General features: G+C 36.3%; 1 protein-coding gene across 1 annotated transcript in view; it reads right to left on the bottom strand.

Annotated features, from left to right (window-relative positions):
• Positions 1–24,362, bottom strand: part of LOC127647536 (rho GTPase-activating protein 27-like) — a 38,523-nt gene that overhangs the window by 5,605 nt on the left and 8,556 nt on the right. Inside the window, exons 4-15 of the mRNA XM_052131815.1 lie at positions 10,669–11,139; positions 9,464–9,673; positions 8,898–8,978; positions 8,610–8,726; positions 5,866–5,952; positions 5,576–5,638; positions 4,980–5,044; positions 3,777–3,864; positions 3,520–3,621; positions 2,707–2,805; positions 2,496–2,580; positions 2,238–2,360 (exon numbers count right to left, since the gene is read on the bottom strand). Coding sequence (XP_051987775.1) covers positions 2,238–2,360; positions 2,496–2,580; positions 2,707–2,805; positions 3,520–3,621; positions 3,777–3,864; positions 4,980–5,044; positions 5,576–5,638; positions 5,866–5,952; positions 8,610–8,726; positions 8,898–8,978; positions 9,464–9,673; positions 10,669–11,139 — 1,591 coding nt within the window. The remainder of the gene's footprint in view (positions 1–2,237; positions 2,361–2,495; positions 2,581–2,706; positions 2,806–3,519; positions 3,622–3,776; positions 3,865–4,979; positions 5,045–5,575; positions 5,639–5,865; positions 5,953–8,609; positions 8,727–8,897; positions 8,979–9,463; positions 9,674–10,668; positions 11,140–24,362) is intronic.

The raw sequence follows: 24,362 nt of genomic DNA, 5'->3' as shown, positions 1-24,362 counted from the left end.
AAATTAAGCCTCCGAGAGGGATAAAGGCCGATGACAGATGGTGGTGCGACGAGAGAGAGATAGTTTACGGACATGTTCGTCATGTGTGTTTGTGTCTGTCATCGGCCTTTACCCCTCTCGGAGGCTTAATTATCCTGATAAGGGACCGGGTGTGTATGATCACGACCCGGCCCCTCCCTCCGCCCTGCCACAGATATATTTTAAAGAATGTCATATTGCCATATATGATTCGGGCTCTGCATTCATGAGTTGATCGGGTGTGTATGATCACGACCCGGCCCGACCTCCGCCCTGTCACAATATCCTTTTGTGATCCATGGAGGAAAGCCTTCCGGGTAAATTATGACTTCATTTCAGATTTCTGTGAGGTATTGCTTTAACACTTTCATGCATTCATCCGGTCTTTAGTTACCCAGGACCTCACGCTTATAAATTTGTATGCCCACACCTCTTAAGTATTTTCTGAACAGTGTAAATATACATATATATATATATATATATATATATATATATATAGTAGTAAAATTTAAATTTTTGTTTTAGTGTATAAAGTACTGACAACATTTCTTCCAAATTCCAAATAAAACATTGTCATTTAGAGCATTTATTTGCAGAAAATGAGAACTGGTCAAAATAACAACAAAAAAATGCAGTGTTTATAGACCTTGAATAATGTACGTGGGTTGAATCATGCATCATTCACAAAGAGGAATGTGCACAATTCCAGCCTTGCTGAAGCATCCCCAGATCATCAACGATCCTCCACCAAATTTCACAGTGGGTGCGAGACACTGTGGCTTGAAGGCATCTCCAGGTCTCTGTCTAACCATTAGATGACCAGGTAGAGGATCTGAGGGTGCTTCAGCAAGGCTGGAATCAGGCAGATTTGTCTTTGTGAAGGACGCATGAATCAAGCCACGTACAAGGTTATCCTGGAAGAAAACTTGCTTCCTTCTGCTCTGACAATATTCCCCAACACAGCCAGGTCAATCAACGTGTGGATGGAGGACCACCGGATTAAGACCCTGTCATGGCCAACCCAATATCCAGACCTGAACCCCACTGAAAACCTCTGAAATGTGAAATGTGATCAAGAGGAAGATGGATGACCACAAGCCATCAAACAAAGTAAAGCTGCTTGAATTTTTGCACCAGGACATGTTCATTTATCTTAAACACATACCTATAAATACTAAATCCAGAGAAACTGATAATTTTGCATTTGTCTCAAATATTTTCCAGAGCTGTTTATATATATATATATATATATATATATATATATATATATATATATATATATATATATATATATATATATATATATATATTTTTTTTTTTTTTTTCAAATGCTTAATTACCAAAGACATATAGGGCCATTAAAGACCTGAGATATGTAATGGTGGCACTTTTTTTTTTTTTTTGCACTTTCATAAAGCATATTTTTATGATTATTTAATCTCTATATAGGTTTATTACCACAAGATATATATTTATTTGTTTATTACAAGACAAATGAGTACTACAGACATACAAATGGCTACTAAATCATGTTGATTTTCTGTGACAATGGTGAATTTTGAGTATCTATATGCATGTATATCTACATATTATACATGCTACTTCTCACTCAAGGTGGTGCTGATGTTTCAGTGATTGACTTCATTTACATTTGACAATGCTATTTGATGAAGAAACAATGTGGAAGTAAACTACAGCAAGTGTAACACGTGAACAGTATGAATTGGCTATTGTCATTTGGTTGTACTACTGAAATGATGTAAATTGTGCTTCTATTTGGACTCAATATGTGCCTGATAAAATGAATATGTGTATCTTATGTGTATCTACTGTAATGTGTAGCTTATGTGTTCTGTGTAGCTCAATAGGTGTTTAAAAGCCAGGTGCATCTGATTAAATTTCAATGTGGAAGTAATGAATCCTGTTCTAGATTTGTTGCATTATCTCTTTGATATATGAAAAATAAAACACAAAAATATATCAGAATATATTCTACTCTATTATTTTCAAATTGTCTTGAAAATGTTTTTAGATCCATTTGTGATAGATATACGTCCTGGGTCACTAAACGTGCTGGACACATGGTTTTTAATAATGTTAAGTGAAACACCCATGCATTTAAGGATTAACCATCATGTCATAGATTCAATTTCACATTGATTGAGTGGAACAGGAACAGGAACAGGCATTGATGTCAAAGGGAAAAGGGTGATACTGACCTTTGATGTAGCCTTTCTCTTTGACTGACTGTAGGGTGGGCCTCCTCTGGAGGAACTTCCGTAATTTGTTACGAACACGTCCTTCTTCTACATCTATGATGGTTGGCATGCTCAACCTTGATGCTGTAAGAAAATATACGATATTTAAATACACTTCCACACCTGATCTGTTGAACCTTTCAGAACTTGCTAAAATGTTCTGAATCCAGCCCTTGATGTGTATTTATGCCCATGTGCACATCTGATTCAATTACTCACAGTCAGTCTTCCTCTCTCTATCTGCAGGCAATGGAGATTTTTCTGGAATGTCTTCTACCTCTTCCTCGGAGTAATGGCCATTGTCCTGCATAGAAAGGTCACATATTAGCACATTTTTAATTTCAGATTTGATGACATGTTGCATGCTTGTGGATAGTGGTATCTTTAAAATGTCACATTCTCAGTCTGGCCAGAAGGGGGCGCCACTCACCAGCATTCTGATGGTGTCCAGGATGATCTTGTGCCAGTCGTGGATGATGCTGTCTATGTCATACTGTATCAGATATTCTGAACCGTGACGTGTCTTCAGCTGCAGAGGGACATGGACAGTTTTACATGTCTGACATTATTAAATCAAAACTGAACATCTGTTAGCCCACTCTTTTGAGAAAGTAGAAATTGGTTCAACCCAGGACTATTATAAGTCCTGGAAGAACTAAAGACAACAAATACTGCCATCAATATCAAATGAACTAAATATCATAAAAACATATTTTTTTCTGTTTGTACCACACCCAAACCTAAACACTGTTGGAAAAGTTTTTGCATATTATTGCCAAAACAACAGTAACCAGTCACACTGGCCAATGACTAAATGGATAAAAATGGAAACAAACTGAATAGAGAAACAATTCACTAAACTTTTACTTCCAAGAAAAATAAGCAATACATTTCACAAGTTGTTGAGATATTTGTCTTTTTTTTTCTTTCTTTCTTTCTCTCCCTCCCTCCCATCCATCTATCCATCCATCCATCCATCCATCCATCCATCCGCTCATTTGGTAGAGCGGGTCGGCCACTAATCGCAGGGTTGGTGGTTCGAAGCCCGGCCCACATGACTCCACATGCCGAAGTATCCTTGGGCAAGACACTGAACCCCAAGTTGCTCCCAATGGCAGGCTAGCACCTTGCATTGGTGTGTGTGTGAATGGGTGAAAGAGTCACAGTGTAAAGCGATTTGAATACCGTTAAGGTTAAAACGGCGCTCTTAATGTCTGAATTAAGCTTTATTTAAACTGCTCACCTCTAGAACATTCTTCTTGCTGGATTTTGCCCATGACGCCCATGATAGAGTCGCTCCCTTTAATTCCACTGTGTACTCTGGGACGATCTGATTGCTCTTGGTCTGGAAATGTTAACCAATGGAAATCAGTAACAAAGTCTTTCCAAAAACAAAAAAAGGCTATCTTGATAGGTTCAGTGGGATTTTTATATAATCATGCAATACCAGATGAAAATATTGCAATTTAAGTGAACAAATTAAGTGAATGGTTTAATTACCGACATCCCAGCAGGCGTATATTTAGGGTCCTTGTGGAAGGTGAGTATGCCATCATGGAGAACAGTCCACGATTGTGCCCAGTTTTTCCTGAAATGACAAAGTATAAAGTAGAGAGAAAGCTATTAACCATTGTGGCTGTACATACACAAACTGTTAAAACGGATCAGGAAATGTCACATATATTCATACTTATGACACAAAACTCCATTTTGAGTGACTTTGAATTCAGAAACACAGTTTGAGTATTATTCACTAATGTAAAAAGGCATGTTCTAAGATTTCTACTGATATAAAAATTGTTACTCCAAACCATTGTTGAGATAGAATCTTTAAAGGAACATTTCAGGTTTAATACAAGTTAAGCTCATTCGACAGTATTTGGATACAATGTTGATTACCACCAAAAAAAATAAAAATAAAACTATAATGTTCTTTTAAAAAAAAAAATATAAAAAAAAAGCACAAATTGTGGACAGTGAGGCACATACTAAAGTATCATGAAGTAGTTTTATGGTTTGTTGACATTACATTGTCAATGAAGTTGCCTAACTTTACACAGAAAAGTTTAATAAGTGTTTTTATCACACTAAAATCAAGTTATCACGCACATTGTTTACAACATGTAGCTATGCTTTTGAAACAGTGAGTATTTATGCATTTACAGATTGGCACCATTCACTTCCATTGTAAGTGCCTCACTGTGACCCAGATTTTTTTCTTTTTTTTAAAGCAAATCAGAGACAAGTTGAAATTCATTTTTGTGGTAATCAACATTGTGCCACAAATGCTGTCAACTGAGCTTAACGTGTTTTGTAAGTGTTGGATGAGACTTTGCTTTTTACTTAAATGTATTGAATCCAAAATATTGTTGTTGGTCAAACTGACTCAAAATGAAGCAGCAGGTCACATACTGTATTATCACGAAGTAAAAAAAGATGACCTGCAAAATGACAAGTTAATAAGTGTCCCAATGCCCTACACTTCACTCTCAAGCAGACCGAGGAAGAGGGTTCAGTTCTGATTCTGATCAAATTCTTTTTAACAATCATACTCAATTCTCAGCACACATTAGCAATATACAGAATGAACTTAGTAAGTCAACACTCATTAGAAGTGTAAAGGGTAAAAAGGTCAAAACTTCACATCAACATTTGTCGACAGATGTTGTGTAATCACAGATATGAGAATACATTAAGACCCACCTCAGCCTCTTTCCATTCTCAGCAACTTTGGTCTTGTTGAGAATGCCAGCTTTCTCCATTGATGACTGATGAATGCAAAACAACTTTGTGAGATTGATCAGACCAAAGATAATTAAAGCCACACACACACACACACACACACACACACACACACACACACACACACACACACACACACACACACACAAATAAGCTCTTCAAAAATATACCAGGTGCTCATTACATAACAATAAACTACCTTTCACAGTTTAGAGAGTTCATGGTATATTTTTGGGATAGTGGAATTGAGTGCAGCAGAACTCAAGAAAGAGTCTTGAAAAAGCGAACATCTGTTAGTGCAGGTCTGTTGGTAGTATGTTAAATGAGCATCGATGGGACAATTAAAGCATGAAAAAAACAAAACTTAATGATTACCAATGAAAACTGACAGGAGACAAATATTTTAAAAGCAGTTAAAACTAATTTCCAGACATCAATGACAATGAACAATGATGTTAGCTATTGTTTTATGCATGCCATGTTATGAACCTCAATGCAGTCAACATTGCCTAAACCCTTTGAAAAAACACCAATCAGTAAATAGGTCCTGGACGCACATGATGTGAATGTGAATCTACGCTCTGATTGGACAGGTTCTGCTGCCGTCTTGGCCTTTTATCCTTCAGAAAGAAAACAAAACCATTCTTGGGTTCTCTTTAAATATCAATTTTTTTACGAAGCAATGAAATGTGGGCAAACAATTACAAGATCAAACGTGATGTGAATATAAGCAAAACAAAAAGTGAATGGGAAGAGATTGTTGCACGTGAATGAGTTTGGATGAATTCAAGAGTATGACTTCAAATATCCACTGAGCATTGGAAATAACAGAGGTTACATTACATACGTGATGTTGTATTTCTGGTGAATTCCCTGAGCTGGAGGCATCGCTGGCATTGTCAGAGGCGATCCTCCTGTGAGAGGGGTAAAATTTCTGTCGGAGGAAACACAGAAAATAAATTAATATTAGCTGATGGAAAAGGGTGCAGCTGTGTGTCAGATCAGGCCCCAGATGTTTCCTTCCCTCCTGTTGTGGTCATTGTGATGTCATCGGTAGAAAATAACTGATCATATAAGAGAACAGCCTTTGCTCTAAGGGAATTACTCACACAGTTTTGCCGCAACTAAGAAGCAACATCTCCAAAATACACTGGTCTCATTATGATGACTAGTAATAACTAGGGTTAGGAAAAATTCAAAATTCAGAATTTAAGAATTGGCTCCCTTTTAATTCATGAGTTGGAATTTGAATGGAATTGGCCACACCTACTGATGTGGAATCAGATTGATGGGAAATATAAGCACAGCAGCTGTACATATTTGTTCCATTAGCTAGGTAACTCCTACCCTATCACATGTAAGCCAATGTTTTATAAGTCTGCTCACAATATCACATTGCTGTTTCAGTGTGCTAACACGGTAACCTCCACCACCCCACCACCACAAGTTGAGTCCCGTCCTGCATGGGGGTAGGCTCCTCGCCCCTGCCTCCTATCTCTGGCAGGATATGACTGTTCCTAGTACAACTTCTTCATACCACCAGACGGGGCTTACGCCAAAGATAGACATTACTTTTCTGTTTTATATTCATCAAATAAATGTAATCGTAAATTTCACTCAAGTCTGCGAGTCTTCCTGATAGAAGTGGAATTCACTGATTATTATTGCAATACAAGAAATTACGCTGTCCCATACACAGTAAGTGACACAGCAGAGGAATTTCATTAATCCAACTCAAGTGTTGCAAGAATACATAAAGCATTGTGTCATTTATTTGGACAAACCATTCTTATTTATTGCCTGATATGTACAATACATTTCTCTTAAACGATTAGACATGTTTCTCTAAAGGTTCAATACATACAAATTAATTAACAGCCATAAAGACAGGTTTTAATTTTGCCATACAGCACCATAACACGTCCACAACATTGTACTTTGTATTATTTGGCTCCACTTTGAAAACTTTGGGGTAAATTAGAGCTTTAAAGGAAACAATGTGCACTTTCACTATAATCCGTTAATGTATTAAACATCATAAAATATATATTAATTAAATACAAATTGCTATATGTTGCATTTTAAATAATGATTATTAATATAATCTTCTGTTTCTGGAAATACCCCATATGTCCTATTTATGATTTCATCTGAAAAATGAAATATGTATTTAAAAAATACACTTAAAGGATTAGTTCACCCAAAAAAGAAAATTCATTGTTTACTCGGCCCTGTATTGTTATAACCCCATTTTACTTTCCTTTCTCAACACAAAGTTGTGAAAAAAATGTGTGCTCAGTGATGTCATACAATGGCAGTTTATGGTGACCAGTAAAATTCAGAAGTGCAATAAATTATTCCATGAGACTCGGGATTGTAATGAAAGCATTCAATAAGGTTTGGTGAGAAACAAACTGGAATATAATGTATTATTTAGTGAAACTCTTGACCGACCATTACTCTCCTCTGCACTTTCATGAGACTGCAGAGAGGAAGTTCAAGCAGACCCTGCAGGTCTGTCACAGCAATAGAAACAACAGAAAAAAAAACACAGCTGCACACAAACCAGAGAACCAAAATGACTAAATATGGCTGATGAGTTTGTAGTCAAAGAATAGATGCATTTCTATGTCCAGCCTTATTTGTTTGAAACAGAGTACTCAGTCAAACAGAGAGATGGAGGCGGGAATGTCTCGTCTCCATTTTGAACTGGTGAGCATTTGTGATAAACCTCCGACTGAAGAGAGCAAAACCTCAGCGAAAACATTTGGTAGGTGTAACGTTCTTGGCCAAAATCAAGTCTTTTTAATCAGCTAGTGAAAAGCTGGTCGCAATATAATGTCATGAGAAAGTTTTTGGACCGTGCCAGTTCACAATGGATGGGGTAACCCGGCGCGATGCTGAAAATAGAAACCAAGTGATCGACAGAAGGTACTGTCGCTCATCATGGCTGGCATAGAAAATATACCTTTTATCCCATGTTGTTTGCCGTCAGGTTAGAACACAGAGTGACTATCTATCTGTCTGTCTATCTCTCTCAGTTTGATTGAGAACTTAAAAAACTTAAAAATAAATAAGGCTGGGCATAGAAATGCATCTATTCTCCAACTACAAACTAATCAGACATGTTTAGTAAGTTCTGTTCTCTGGTTTGTGAGCAGCTGTGTTGTGTTCTGTTATGAATATCACTGTGGCGGACCTGTTTTTGATAAAATGTGTTTTGCTTGAATGCCCATAACATGATAGATACTGCTCTCATGCAGTCTCATGAACACGCACAGGAGAGAAACGGTCAGTCAACAGTTCCAATAAATAATACATTTGATTTTGGTTTGTTTCTCAGCAAACCATAGCATATGGTTTCATAACATCATGAGAATTTCTCCCTTTGTGTTAAAAAAGAAAGAAAGTCAAATGGGGTTATAACAACACAGTAAAAAATGAATGAATTTAAAGCAGTAATATCAATATAAAAAATGTGGAAGTGAAAGTGGAGATTTGTAGTAAAAAGGATTTAAAAGACGGTCTCTGATCTCCTCGCAAAACAACAAATACAAATTAAATAACTGTGTTTAGTATCCTGACACTCACCAGATCTTCTTGAGATACATTGAACTGGCCCATTGTGTGTCTCCAGTTGTTCTGAACAGTTGAAGCCTCTTGTTCCTTTCCGTTTCTCATCGTTGGCTGACCGGGCAAGACTGAAGCCTTCAAAAGCCAATAAAAGTCTGATAATGAGTTTACATAGAGCTCAAGGTCATGGATTTACATAGAATACACTAAGAGTCATACAGAATTGGAAAAATTATTTGATTCAGTAATTTGATTTGACAGAAATAATCACAAGCACAGAATGCTTAATCAAAGTCATGCACAGACCTCTGGAAGAACCCACTGGCATTTAGACCCATCTTTTGAGTAGTAATACACCTTCCCTTTGTCATCTTTAGACTGGACCCACTGTGATTAGTAGACAATAATGTTAATCTAGTTGTGAAAGTATTTATTTTAAAAAAAGAAGAATTAGCCACTTAAATATTTTGCCTAATTTGATTATGTTTCCAGCAACCAATACGAGTAATTTCAGTTTCAGTTAACACATTTCATTGAATCAATCCACAGAAAATCAGTGCAGAAATGTGAAAAAAGTCACAAGCAGATTTTCTTTGGCCCTGATTATTCATACTTTGTAAGATGTTCTCAGAATCTGACTATGTATGCACTCACCAACTGAGAGTGTCAATCCATAAAAAGGAAACTCCTAATACAAACATGCCAAAGAAAATCTCCTGAGATATCATATGAATGATTCACATTGTACTGACTTTCTAAATAATGATCATTCAGGATTTTGTTTGCAGAAGGGGAAAAAATCATTGTAGTGTATTAATTTGAAGCCCCAGTATCTCCCCATGTGTGTGTGATTTCTGATTAACTCTAATTACCTGTTCGTTTGTGTGTTCACTTGTGAATACAGTTGTTCCATCCTCTACAGAGCGGCTCCAGCCCGCAGGGGGATCATTATGTGTGTTCATAGCAGCCCTAGGAATGATGGTACGTTTGATTTGGGTTAACTGCAGATCCTTAGGGAGGTGAGGAAGATTATGGGATTCCTCATGATCATTCGTAGGGTAGTCCTCCTCTGGCAGAGGTGGCTGAATAATGAAAGAAAAAAAAGAAAGAAAGAAAGAACAAATGAAGATTAAAGGAAACAAATGAAAGGAAGAACAAAACAAAAAAAGAATAAACAAAACAGACAGACAGAAAGGATAAAATAAAGACAGACAGAATGAACAAAAGACAGAAAAAATAAAAGAATAAACAAAAAACACGAAAGCAAAAAGACAGAGAGAGAAAATATAAAAGAATAAACAAAAAACAAAAAGGAATAAAAAAGACAGAGAGAAAGGATAAATGAATGAATAAACAAACAAACAAAAAAGAAAATAAAGAAATAACAAAAGAAAAGGAAAGATAAAGGATTAAAGTAATAAAAAACACAGAAGAGAAGAATGAACCAAAGAACAAACAAAAGACAGAAAGAAAGATTGAAAGAACAAATGAAACAAAAAAGGAAGAAAGAAAAAAAGACAAGGGAAAGGATGAGAAAATGAATTAATGAAAGAACAAATAAATAAATGATTGACCAAATGAATAAACAAACAAACAAACAAACAAACAAACAAACAAACAAGAAGAAAATAAAGAACAACAGAAAAAAGAAAGGATAAAAAAGAAAAAACACAGAAGGGATGGAAGAATGAATAAAAGAATGAATAAAAACAGAAAGGAAGAATGAAAGAACAAATAAAAGAAAATAGACAAAATAATGAAAGATTTAACAAAACACAAAAATTAAGAATAAAAAAGGAATATTTAATGAAAGAGAGAAGGAAAGAAAGACATAAACAGACAGAAAGAATTAATGAACGAACGAAAGAAAGAACAGAGAGAGAATCAGTTTTTGAGAAGACCATTTACTCACAATGACTGATCAACTCATCCTTTACAAAGAGCCGAGCAAATAAAGTCATTCATGAACAGAGAAATAATTCAACTATAGAGGTATAGAAAGAAATTGTTCAGCCCTCTATATTTTACCAGCCCCACTGCCATATCAGTGTGACCCAGTGGGCATTTACTGTCTTACCGGCACTTCTGCTTGCTTGCTATGATCTTGCACGTCAGCAGAGGGCGGTGGGGACAGCGGCTCTGGCGCAGTCCAAGAGGATTGCTTCAAAGTGTGGTTATAGTAGTAATGTTTCCCAGTGGCCTCATCCAAAAGCTGCTCCCAGTCAAAGCCCTGCGAGTGGGTTGAAGATGGGGTGGACATTGAGGGCAAGGGGGAGGTCTCCATACCAGCTCCTGGGTGGGGGCTACGGGGATCAGACCAACTGCTGTGCCCCGTGACAGGGTCATAATAGAACTCCTTGCCACTGTCGTGGTCTGTATGGACCTGCCATCCAGCTGATTCAGGAGGAGATGTGCAGTCAGGGGCGGGACTGAGGGCAATGCCTGGTGAGGAGCAGGTGGAAGCAGAGGAGATCAGAGAGAGAGGGCCGTTCTTCTTCAGGTCATTAACGTTAGCGTACACTGCCGTGATGGGGTTTTCATTCTCAACCTGATGGGAAAGATGCAAATTAGTCATGTTGGTGTGTATATAATGGCTGCTTTGTGAGCACTTACAACTGAGATGTCCAGGTCACTTTTCCATACAAAGTGGATGGTAACTACAGCCGCAAGCTTCAACAAGGACAAATAATTTTCCATAACAATAGTTGTTATGACTTAAACATTAATGACAAATCAGCTATGCAATAGCTCTATGCGAGAAAGAGTTATATATTCAGTTATTCACTGAAAAAAAGTGTCTTTGCCCTTAAAGGCATAGTATACCCAAGATAGATGTGGTTGAGAAACAGATCAATATTTAAGTCCTTTTTTTATCTTCACCTTATCTAGCCTGACCAGTAGGTAGCAATATGCATGAAGGATATGAATCACCAAAAAACAAAATAATGTGGAAGTGAAAGTGAAAATAGAGATTTATATATACATTTATATATAGAAAAAGGACTTAAATGTTGATGTTTATCACCCACACCTATCATATTGCTTCAGAAAACGTGTATTTAACCACTGTGGTTTCAAGGATTACTTTTATTTTACCTTTATACGACTTTTGGAGATTCAAAGTTCTGGCCACCATTCACTTGCATTGCACAGACGAGCTGAGATATTCTTCTAAAAAATTTTGTTTGTGTTTTGTGAAAATGATGAGAGAATTTTGGGTGAACTATCCCTTTAACAAAACATTAAATTAATAGCATTACCCTTAAATGCATATTTGGGATTAGCTTCAAAACCAAAATAAAAATTAACATTTGTGGAAAAAAGACTTTATGAACAGACCACATCACATGGAACAAGGCACCGGTATGACATCACATATCCATGTAAATATCAAAGTGCCATCATTTCCATTATATGCCTAAACAAAAACCTGTAGACACCTAATCTAAACAAAGAGCTGAGGGGAGAAAATACTGGTGGTGCCACTCCCTCAACTCAGGAACGACAAAGACATTTATGTGGAATCAAATATCTCTCTGCCTTTTATCTTCAAGCCTTCTCTCAACCTTGAAAATCTAACACCAAGCACAGATATCTTTAATGCAATTTTATTGTAAATCAAATCAAATGAATTTCACACTGGATACAAAAATGTTATCATTATCTATCCACCCTTGTGTTGCTTGAAACACTGTGGTAAACTAAAGGAGTTAACTAGCAGAATGTTTAGGCTGATCTTTTCCACACAATCAAAGTGAGAGGGGACCTTGGCTTAAATTTCAGTCTGTTCTTCACTCAAGGCTATTTCATTATATTTAGTGCTCAATTGACTATTTTTAGGGTATTTAAATGGTGTGTTGTTGTTGTGATTGTTGTTTTGTCCTTTTTTGGAACTTAACAGGCATAGTCACCATCCACTTTTTAAATAGAAGAGAGAAGCCTGGGCATTCTACTAGATAATTCATTTTGTATTCCATGGATAAAAGACAATGTCATACATGTTTTGAGCAACATATAGATGATGATAATTACATTTTTGGGTGAGCTATCCCTTTAAGGCAAGTATTGTGCATGACCGCACAAAAGCTGACATACGAACCACAATGTGAGGTCTAAAAAACATCAAAAACAGGTCCTCAATGTAATTTGCCGTTTGTTTAATCTATGCTCTTGAGTCTGAGTGAAAGTTTCTCTTAATTACATGTACTTTTAAAATGAGGAACCATCCTGATAATGTATTTTCCAAAGCACAGCATACTCCCTGGAGAAAGGAAGCTAAGATCAAAACAGAGCAACAGGCAGAGGTTTCCACTGCATTCAGGACACTTGAGGAGAGCTTAATATACATAATAGTGGAGCATGAAACTCAGCAAAAATGTATATACACCAAAGATATGAATCAGATGTATAAGCAAAAAGGAACACAACTACTTCAAACTATACACAATCATAGCTTTGGTTGTGAGTGACACCAGAAAGAAACGTTGTTGTTTTATTTTTTGCAGTGAAAACAAATGACAAATAACTCAAATTATGTCCATAAAAAAAAAAATAAATAATTGAGATATACAGTATAAATAAATAAATACTGTATATATTAGAGTTGGGAATAAATATCGATATGTTAAAGTATTGTGATATGTTTCCTTGTGATATTTTATCGATATTTGCTGTGATTTGGAAACATTTATATTGCAATATATCGTAGTTTTGTATCGCAATAATATTGTATCATGACTTAAATATCGATATAATCGATATTATATTGTATCGCCAAGTTCACTTGTGACTAGCACCCCTAGTATATGTGTGTGTGTGTAATACATATATATATATATATATATATATATATATACTCATTCACCAAAATGGCATTCAACTGATCACAATGTATAGTCAGGACATTAATAACGTGAAAAATTACTATTACAATTTGAAAAGAAATGTCAGAACTTCTTAAACTACTTCAAAGAGTTCTCATCAAAAAATCCTCCACATGCAGCAATGACAGCTTTACAGATCCTTGGCATTCTAGCTGTCAGTTTGTCCAGATACTCAGGTGACATTTCACCCCACACTTCCTGTAGCACTTCCCATAGATGTGACTGTGTTGTCGGGCACTTCTTATGCACCTTACAGTCTAACTGATCCCACAAAAGCTCAATGGGGTTAAGATCCATCACACTCTTTTCCAATTATCTGTTGTACAATGTCTGTGTTTCTTTGCCCATTCTAACCTTTTATTTTTGTTTTTCTGTTTCAAAAGTGGCTTTTTCTTTGCAATTCTTCCCACAAGGCCTGCACCCCTGAGTCTTCTCTTTACTGTTGTACATGAAACTGGTGTTGAGCGGGTAAAATTCAATGAAGCTGTCAGCTGAGGACATGTGAGGTGTCTATTTCTCAAATTAGAGACTCTGATGTACTTATCCTCTTGTTTAGTTTTCCATATTCCATATCTCTTTCGATCTTTGTTAGAGTCAGTTGTTCTTTGTCTTTGAAGACTGTAGTGAACACCTTTGTATGAAATCTTCAGATGTTTGGCCATTTCAAGCCTTCATTTCTCAAAACAGAAACTGTTTCTTTTTTAGCATTTTTGACATAATATTGACCTTAAGACATGCCAATCTATTGCATACTGTGGCAACTCAAAAACAAACACAATGTTAAGCTTCATGTAATGAACCAAATATCTTTCAACTGTGTTTGATACAATGGCAAGTGATTTTCTAGTACAAATTATCAATTTAGCATGATTACTCCAGGATAAGGTTTTGGAGTGATGGCTGCTGGAAATAGGGCCAGTTTTTTTTAAATCAGTAATGTCCTGACTAGACTTTGTGATCAGTTGAATGACACTTTGGTGATTTAAAGTAACAATTTCCTTCCGAAACAGCAAAATCTGTACATTATTCCAAACTTTTGGCCACCAGTGTATATATATATATACACACACACACACAGTATATACATATACTAGGGGTGGCAATCACAAGTTAACTATATATAAAATATATACATTATATGCCAGTCACTGCTTGAAATTTATTTTCAAATACAGCAGTAGACAGCTTTCAAAAGACAAGAGAAATACAGTATGATCTATTTGTTTGTTTATTCAATATCTGTGATTTATTGATATTAAATCAATATAAACCTTTACTAGAATATATTTGGTGGGATAACAACAAACAACTGTTTCTTTCAAGCAAACAACAGCAGGATAGTCTCAAATGTGTAGCAGTGACTCCACAATATTCTACCTGCATATCTTACACGGCATTCCCACAAAACCCACTCTCAGCCTCGCCTTGATTACCGCTTACCTTACGAAACCTCAGAAAGGTCTCCAGTCTTGGCACAAGTGTATGGCAAGCCTTCAGGATGACCTCTTTCACTTCCATCTGAACAACATTGCCAAATCTTCTCAAACAGAAAATCAAACAAAACTTAAAGGTTGGTTTCCTACCACATTTGGTCTGACCTGAAAGGTGCCAAAAGCTTCAAAAGATCAAGATCTGGTAATGCTTTGCCACTGAACAACAGCAGTTGTCCAAGTGTACGTTGTCAGCATGCATACACCAAGAGCAGACTCACAGAAATTGTGCATTTAACAAAAAAAGATCTGGCTTCAGGGGAGGGGCACATCAGATATTTCACAGGAAAGCTGAAAGGGATATCCCAAGGGTCATATACAAACATGGACAAGCCACATACAAACACAGAAACCTCAACTGGGAACACCAACTAACTGCTGTTATAGGGTGGGGGGAGTTCAACTGTGATTTCCTCTTGAGGTGGAGTAATGCTAATTAAAGTAAACAAACATAATCAGGGATCCGGTAAACATCCTGAGGTCTACCAAAAACACAACATCACATGGAATAATGGACTAAAATTTGGAGTTAATCAAAGTGACACAAATGTTTATGAAATATAACCATGACATTTCTTGTAGAGTAAAAGTAAAAGCCATGAGTGCGAGTAAAAACCTCATCATTCCAATAAGGGCTGGGCGGTTTTTCCGAATTGTACAATTAATTTGAATTTGCATTTTGACATTATTTTTTTTTTTAATCGAGAAATTGAGCTTTTGCAAAAACGCTACGTTAGATACGTTATAAATCCACCAAAGTCTGAATAAGGAAAAGAAAAATTATAAATGCCGCTCCCGATCTGATCAGCTGCACGTGTGGCCCGCTCCAAATGAACGTGACAGGATATCAACATGGAAACTTATAAAAGCCAGTGGAAATATTCCCAGTATGATTGTATATAGTGTGATTGTAGTTCATCTTCATCCATCATGCATGTATACACAGCAAGGGTGTAGCACCCACAGGGGCATAGGGGACACAAACTTTTCAAAGTTTAGGTTTGTCCCCCTGCACTTTTCCAAGCTAAACCCATACCCAGTCAGTCCAAATGGTGGATTTGTATACAGTATTCTTTGCATTTTGTTACTTTGGGTTACTTTTGGGTCACAGGTGAGTTTCATGCATTGAAACAATAGGCCATCAGTCAGACAGTCTAATCAACGTGGCTCCATTCATTTCTACAAAGTTTCTTTCAACAATGCTAATTTATCCATGTTTTTATCTGCATTGATGTTGATCTAAATTAATAATCTAGAGATGAGGAACAAACAAGGGAGTCATTTATTGGCATGTCATTTTTGATTGGCAGCACAATGTGAAATGCACTACAGAAAAAATCCCAAAGGACAATTCTGTTTTCAAGCACATATTGCAATTGTAGTTTATCTCAGCACACGAGCCTTCATTAAGTTATGCTTTTTACATTATGTTTGTGAGGTAACAGTTTGAGCAGTTCTTTTTACCAATTTAAGCAGATTACTAGATCGGTGTTAAAAATGTAAAGCTGCTTTTAATATCGGCTCCTGTTTTTTTACCTTTATGTTGGTGTGCAGTCGACAATTTGTAGGAACAATGATAGATCTGTTTAGAACACTTAACACTTACTAAAGTGAATAAATATGCAGACACGCTTTTTGATATATGAAAACATACGGACATTATTGAAACTAAATTATAATTATTATAAGACTATTACTGTTGTCTTTTGATAAATGTCATACACAGCATTTCAAATAGGTAGAGAAATTATAGATATTCTTTGTTCTTTTAATGGTTAAAATCTCTACTAAAGTCTTTTTGTAGGTCTGTAATAGGCCTGTCACGATTATTAAAGAGCACATATTATGAATTTTCAAATATTACCTTTCATGTAGTGTGTTATATAGCTGTTTGTGAATGTAAAAAAATGTCTGCAAAGTTTCAAAAATCAAAGTGAACGACAAAAGGAGTTATTGACTCCCAAATGAAAGAACCGATTCTGAACACCTGAAACGAATCGTTAGTAATTCCAGATTTACTTCCTTTGTATCTGCGTAATTTGGTAACAAAAACCCGCCTCTGGTCTTCATTGGCTGCTCGCGAACAGCTTTGACCCGCCCTCCAACACTACCAACCACAACAGACTGGGACATCTGACCAATCAGAGCAGAGTAGGCTCTCTGAAAGGAGGAGTTTAGAATGAATCCTTTAGAACGGATCATTGAACGATTCGTTTTTGACGCTGGAAAAAAGGTAATGCTGCTTTTTAAATGAGCAAATTAAAGTGTTTTTTGACCTTGGATGCATGTAAATATATTGCATGAGACCTTTAAAACAAAATTAGGCACGTTTTTAAATACCATAATAGGTGCTCTTTAAATAACCGTCTGATTGCAGTTAAAGCGTTAGTTACGTGACGATTATTGCGCTGCATTTCAAATCATGGAGAAGCTGTGGCTGCATCTGAAAATGTAGGCAGCTGATTTGCTACCTCGCTGCCTAATCAGTTAATGGCTTAACTGACTGCTGTTTTAAATGAATGGAACTTTAAATGAAACTGGTCTCTGAACAGTTTGAAAAGCACCTTATTTTCATTCTACCTCCGAGGCAGCATTTTCCTGGTTTCATACGCATCCTATATATGGGAGAATCAAACATCCACCGCTCCTTTTGCCATGACGATTCAGATAGATCACTGATTATTGCTATGTTTTGTGACCTGTTTAGAGTATACTGCATATATATAGCCAACATTTGGCAAGTGATCATTTTGACAAACTTTGCTTGTTGAATTGATAATATATTTCACATTGCTGCGCTGCTCAGTCTGAGCCGCTAGAGGGCGCGTCTCTATCTGCAGGCGTTTATGAATATACACACAATTGTTTGATATACAATGACTACTTTCTAGATAAACTTGATAATTTATAGGTATTGATTTCTAGATAACTTTCTAGATAGACTTGATTTAGATCAAGTAATTCCTACACTTGCTAAGAATAATGTTGCTGTGTTCTTATTCCATTATTTCTGAACATCTGGGTTTATTTGATTTACATATACACTCTGTTGACAACTTCCCCCATTTGGTGCATTTGTACATTTTTCTTGCACACCATTGTTTCCTATAATGAAAAGAACTTGTTTGCCTTGCATTCTAATAAAGAACATACAATTTTAATAATGTTGGAGTACATTTAAAAGTTAAAAAAATGTATTTGTGACTAGTCTATAAAATGATTTAATTTTTTTGCTATATCGCTCAGCCTTAATTCCAATACGGGAAGCAGTGCTTGTAAACTGAAATCACAAATTTAGTTTCACCCACAACTTCCTCTTTCCTGTTGAGTAGTTATGTGCTGAAAACTGGATAAGAGAGCCTTCTAGTGTTACCAAATCAAGCTGTAAATCTAGATTATAAATCAAGGCTGGGTTTTGCCATTCAAATAAAACCTCAAAAGAGTTTGTAGATACTCTCTTGATTTCACTTTAAAGTAGTCTCTATGGTCTCATTTGTACCATGAACCAAAGTGTGAATGAATCAGAGCATTTATGACAAAAAAAATAGCAATATGACAAATTACTAAATCGCTTACTAAACATACTCTGGGTAGGATTATGCATGTAAAATGCATTCCTGTTTAGGCTAAATCAAGTAATTTTACTCTGGTCTTTTTAGTGACCGTTGTCTTTTTGGTTCCCTTTTCTTGTGTTGGCCTACAGCTTTGACAGAGGTCCAATGTTCAAAGTCTTTCAAATGAACCAAACTAAATGCAATCTTCTACAATTTAATCTTGGATTAACAATCGAAATCCCCCAAGTACTCAAAAACATATTGTAAATAAATTCAGTAACTACCGACCGTCAACATGCACTGTGTGATTCTTGGCCAATCATTTGTGTTTCTTGGCCTCAAAATAGTCATTCCACTGTATTTTGACCCCATTCCTGATCTGTGAGTGTAATTAGAAAGACCTCCTTGATGCAACACAAGGCGAAAATAGAACCAGGAAGACTAGTACAAATGTTGATCAACAAAATCAAATAGGATTACGAGATTTCTTAAATGTTGTTCACTCAGGTCTGATTAAAAGTTAAGGCATTCACATAAATTCACATTTCACAACTGAAATGACATTACAGAATACATTTCCAGGACACTGATTCATTCATAAACTAAACTGCAATGTCTTTTGTGAATCCTTACCAAAGGTTTAACGTGAATAAAAGACTTTAACTAACTAAGGTTTTTGAGGACACGAAGCAAAACCTAAACACAGCTACAGAAATTGAGTTCTGTAAAATGTCAAAATATACTTATCCAAAATTAGAGGGATTATTTATCAGCTTCGAATTTAAATAATAGATTATGGTGCCAACACAACTTTATAATACCAACAGAAGAGCTTCATATAACCCAATATTCTGACCAATATAATCAGTAAAAGCATGATTAACATCTTATCGCTGAGCAGTTCAGAGGCCAAGTGCTCTCAGAATAACCATTTAGCAATGAGAGATCAAAATAGACTTCCATGAATAATTTGAAGCACAAAGCAGATCAATTAAATTATGTATATAGGCTTGACTGAGTGTGTGAAAGAGCAATGGCTGAGAAGAGAAAACATAAAATAAAAGCAGCCCATGTAATTCTCACTGAAAAAAAAAAGATGAAAATTCAGTTTTTAGGACTTCTTAGGAAGCTGCAAGCTACAACAGTCATAACATTCCAAGTATAAACCCCAATTATACTCTATGGTCCTTTCCAAATCTATTAAATAACCAATTCAAAGGAAGCTACAGCTTTTTTATTTGTATACACACTTTAGGAAACCTAATGCTTACAGTTAACTTTAACATAAGCCTAGCTCTGATGTAATGAAATACAGGCATCGTATAGCAATCATTTGACATCAGGGACAAAGATTTGACTATATGGTACAACAATCCATGTCATGAGCAGTAAATTACATTTTATCAGAGAAGTTATATATACAAGCTGCAGACAGCGACATAATGAAACCGTATGCATGGCAAACATGCAAATTGGTCTCATTCTATTTTTCAAGAGTTTTAGTTTTGTCGCGTCATACTACTAGTGTTGATGGATTGTAAAGAATTAAGAGTACCTGTCTTTGTTTCCTGCTGGTCACCTCAGTTGAATCTCACCTGTCTCTCCTCAACATCGATTTGAGGCTTGAGCCCGCTTGGGTAACTAGCTGTGAAAGGGAGTGGTGACCAGCCTGCTCCCTTTAACGCTTTCTCTCCCAAACTTGCACTAAGCTTCACTAGCCACACTTCCAAATGAGCTATTGTTGTTATGAACAACACAAGTAATGTTCATATTAAGATTTTACACCGGCCATCTGATCTGTCCACGGCAATCTCTGGATGAATGGGGAGGACACAGATGGCTTTGTGGACACAGTGTCTGTGATGAGGGACCAGGGTGGGTGTTATTATGAACTTGTTTGGGTTAAAAGGAGTGAATTGTGATTTGGAGGCCTACAGGAAATAACTCCTCCTTTGTTTTGTAAATGTGCCAGTGGTCGAGGGGCATTTTAGCAGGGTTGGGTGAGCTTGCATTTGTCAACTTGGTTATTGCAGGAAGCCAAATAGAGATACTTTACACATCACCCAAAGCTAGAGGCATCCTGTAATGATTAAAGGCTCCCTGCCCCCACAATACATTAATTAAGCTCATGCTTTGGACCACATGTTAGTCACTGTACTTATGGATCATCTTCCATTAAAGTGAAATGTGGTTTATGGCATCGCCCATCCATGACCAGACCCACACAAAATCTTCTCTCGTAGGATTCCAGAGAAAGCTCCTCAGATTTCCACAGTACTGGAATGCCCCCATTCACAAAGTGGTGCATCCACATATATCCTATATATATCCAAAATTCCTCATCTGATGATCTAAGGACCTTAAAGGAATAGTTCACCCAAAAATAAAAATGCTCTCATCATTCACTCCCTCATGCTATCCAAGATGTGTATGACTTTCTTTCTTATGCTGAACACAAACAAATATTTTTTAGAAGACTATCTCAGCTCTGTAGGTCCTCACAATGCAAGTCAACAGGGTTCAAAACATTTAAGTTCATAAATGCCCATAAAGGAAGCATAAAAGTAATCCATACTACTCCATGTCTTCAGAAGCAATATGATAGGTGTAAGTGATACATTTTTAAGTTCTTTTTTTACCATAAATTCTCCTATCTGTCCAGTAGATGGTGATATGCACGATTCACAAAGAATACAAATTGCCAAAAACAAAAGAAGAAGAATGAAAATGCAAGTGGAGATTAATGGTAAAAAAGGACTTGAATATTGATCTGTTTCTCACCCACACCTATCATATCATTTTTGAGTCTTATGGATTACTTTTTGCTGCCTTTATATGCTTTCAAGTTTTGGTCACCATACACAGAGCTAAGAAATTATCATTAAAATCTGTGTTTTTGTTCAGCAGATGAAGGAAAGTTGTATACATCCGGGAAGGCATGAGGGTGAGTAAATGATGAGAACATTTTCCTTTTGGGGTGAACTATTCCTTGAACATGCATTTGAAGCTAAATACACTGTGGGATTTCTGTGAAATATGTCCAGAAACTAATACAGACTAACAATGACTCTGAAACCTGATACAGGTGCATTGAGAGCCCCACATCCAATGTGCCTGTCCCCTCAGTTCCAAGCAAATTTAAACTATTACCAAAGAAGAGTGCAACTACAGTGATTCTTATCAGATCAGAAGTATTAAGCATACTTCAATTCACACAGGTGATCCATTTACACTAATATTAAAATGAAAGCCTAAATAACATCAAGTGTGCAGTAAGTTCAGAGTTGGTACGGTTAACTCTCTAAAATGCTGTGGTGTGAGGTTAAGTTCAGAGACACACAGAAAAAGAGCCATGGGATTCCCTTGAATTCGATTCAAATGCTAGAATTTGGTGATGAAACTGAAATGAATATCTCCCTACTAGAAAGCCATTTCTGTTAAGTAAGCTTAAAGATTCTGACTTTCTCTTCTTAAATGTTTCAGAGATTTTTTGACAAATTATATTTTAATTGCTAAACCAACAGAATATAACAATAATTTTAAAAGAGAACGTTGCAAAATGATAACAAATAATAATAATAATAATAATACACTTTCATTCTCTCTCTCTCTCTCTCTCTCTCTCTCTCTCTCTCTCTCTCTCTCTCTCTCTCTCTCTCTCTCTCTCTCTCTCCCTCTCTTTCTGACAAATTTCAAGCTCTGAGATCATTTACTGTTTTTGAAAAGATTGCCTTGCAGCTATTAAGCCTGACTCAGATCCCAAGATCTTTGCTAACAATGTCTCAAGAGATTAATGATACTCCGAATCCTTACTTGACCTCCAAAAAAATATATTTTGAAACAAATTAGAAACTAATGATATAATTACAAAGGATATCTCAAATTATACTTAAAGTACTACTTATAAAGATTACTGACCATACGTAAGAGTGAGCTGCGATGTCATTCCCATATTCTTTAAAAGACATCGATGATAAAGAAGACAAACACTGTTGTGACGCCCTGTAGCTCTTAGTAATTGGACTCTGTGGCACGGTGTGTTCAAACCAATGAAATTGCTCACAAACATGAAAAAAGCAACGGGCACCCTGACAACCTGTAAGGCAAAGAGCCATGGGTGAGTGCACTGCAAACAGAGTGAGTGCAAACAGATCCTGAAACGGAATCAACATTTTCTTTGGATACACTTCGTCAGTGTCTTGGGAAGTGGTTACTATGGCCTATTGTTGTGCACACCTGATATAATAAGGTATTAGGAGGATGAGAGTGCCTCGTATCGTGTAGATGTCTCTCATACTGTATGCTAAAACAAGCTTTAGCTCACTGTGCCCTTCCCTTGCTGTAGGAAAAACTGTAATATCCTGTTCTGACATTATGTTGGAGAGCCTGTAAAGAAGCTCTCATTTATTTACCATTGTTTTCAGGGCATTGTTTCATCTGGCTGCAAAATCTTAACGTCATCAATTGCTGAATAACGGCATTTTAAAGAAAGATCAACACGTGACTTTGATGGTAAGCTGATGTCATCTCAGTCGTGGCTCAAAATCAAGTACAATTTGGACTTTGGGACTGAGCAATACTGAAATAACGCTGGTTGAATGAGTTAGACAACTCAAACTTCTACCTTCTATTTTGCCACATTGTTGAAGGATTTGTGCAATATGCCAACATCGCCTCCCTGTGGCTCACTCTGATATCATGCCCCTGCATTAGCATATAATTTCCTTTCATAAAACACTTCCTGTTCTACTGCTTTCCCTCATAAGGTTTTATGGTCTATTGCAAATACTGGCAATCAGAGAGAATGAATGTGTCAAAAATACACAATAAGTTTTATTCAAGCTAATCCACTTCCTTTGTTCTACAAAAGAAATGGATCTGAAATCTCTACACAATGAAATTACTTTCCATTCAAGCTAATTCTTATGCTCCCAATGAAATATCCCGGTCACAAACACAAATATAAAATAGCTTCACAGTGTTTGCAGGCTAAATTTCAATTACGTTTTTGTGAATTTATAATGGTAGACAAACTGGGTTGAAAAGATTGGTCCCATCTTTACATATCAGAGATAGTTCCTGTCTGTACATAATTGGGTGTACAGTTTAAGGAACTGTGAAATGTGAACTTTTGTAAAGGTAACCAATGCCATGAAGAGGTTTTGAAAATTTTATGTTCTCCTTGTCTATTCTGTTAGCAGACTAATCCATTAGGCTTAAAATTTCACTGTTTTCAAATTAGATCCATGCTTTCATTGTTTAAATGTTTGGCTAAACCTGTGTGTGTTTGTCTGTTACCTGTGCCTGTCTGTCTTTATCAGCTGGTCTCACAGAATATTTTTGCGAAATTATTTTTGTGTGCCTCGTAGTACTGTGCGTATCATGGCACTTTCCTGGGGAACAATGACTTTCATTCCCTTTCACACAAATCACAAGATTTGTGTGAATTCCAATCGTATACACAAAATCAGACTTGGACTGACAGTCTGAACATAGCCATAGAAGCGCCACTAAATTATTTGGTTGCTTCAGCAATTGCATATTTTTTTTTATCTCACATTTCCTTTTTATGGCACAATCACAAAATGTTTAGGGTAAAGAGGTCGGTTACATTGAAACTCTATAGAAAATGAATCTTCAAAAACTTTGGTTTTTATCTCACATTTGCTTTTTATGATAATATCAGTTTTAGGGTAGGGAGGTCGGTTTTGTTGATTTAAAACTCAATAGAGCATTAACCTTAAAAAAATGCATCTGTTTTGGAAAATTAAACTTGCATTTAGAGAGGACCGTGGAACTCTACAACATGTGTACAATAATGCTGAAATAAGGAACCATATAATA

The sequence above is a fragment of the Xyrauchen texanus genome, chromosome 8 (genome assembly GCF_025860055.1).
Source record: "Xyrauchen texanus isolate HMW12.3.18 chromosome 8, RBS_HiC_50CHRs, whole genome shotgun sequence".
NCBI classification, from domain to species: Eukaryota; Metazoa; Chordata; class Actinopteri; order Cypriniformes; family Catostomidae; genus Xyrauchen; species Xyrauchen texanus.
Note: the sequence above shows the minus strand (reverse complement) of the source record. Positions and strands in the feature narration are given on the sequence as shown.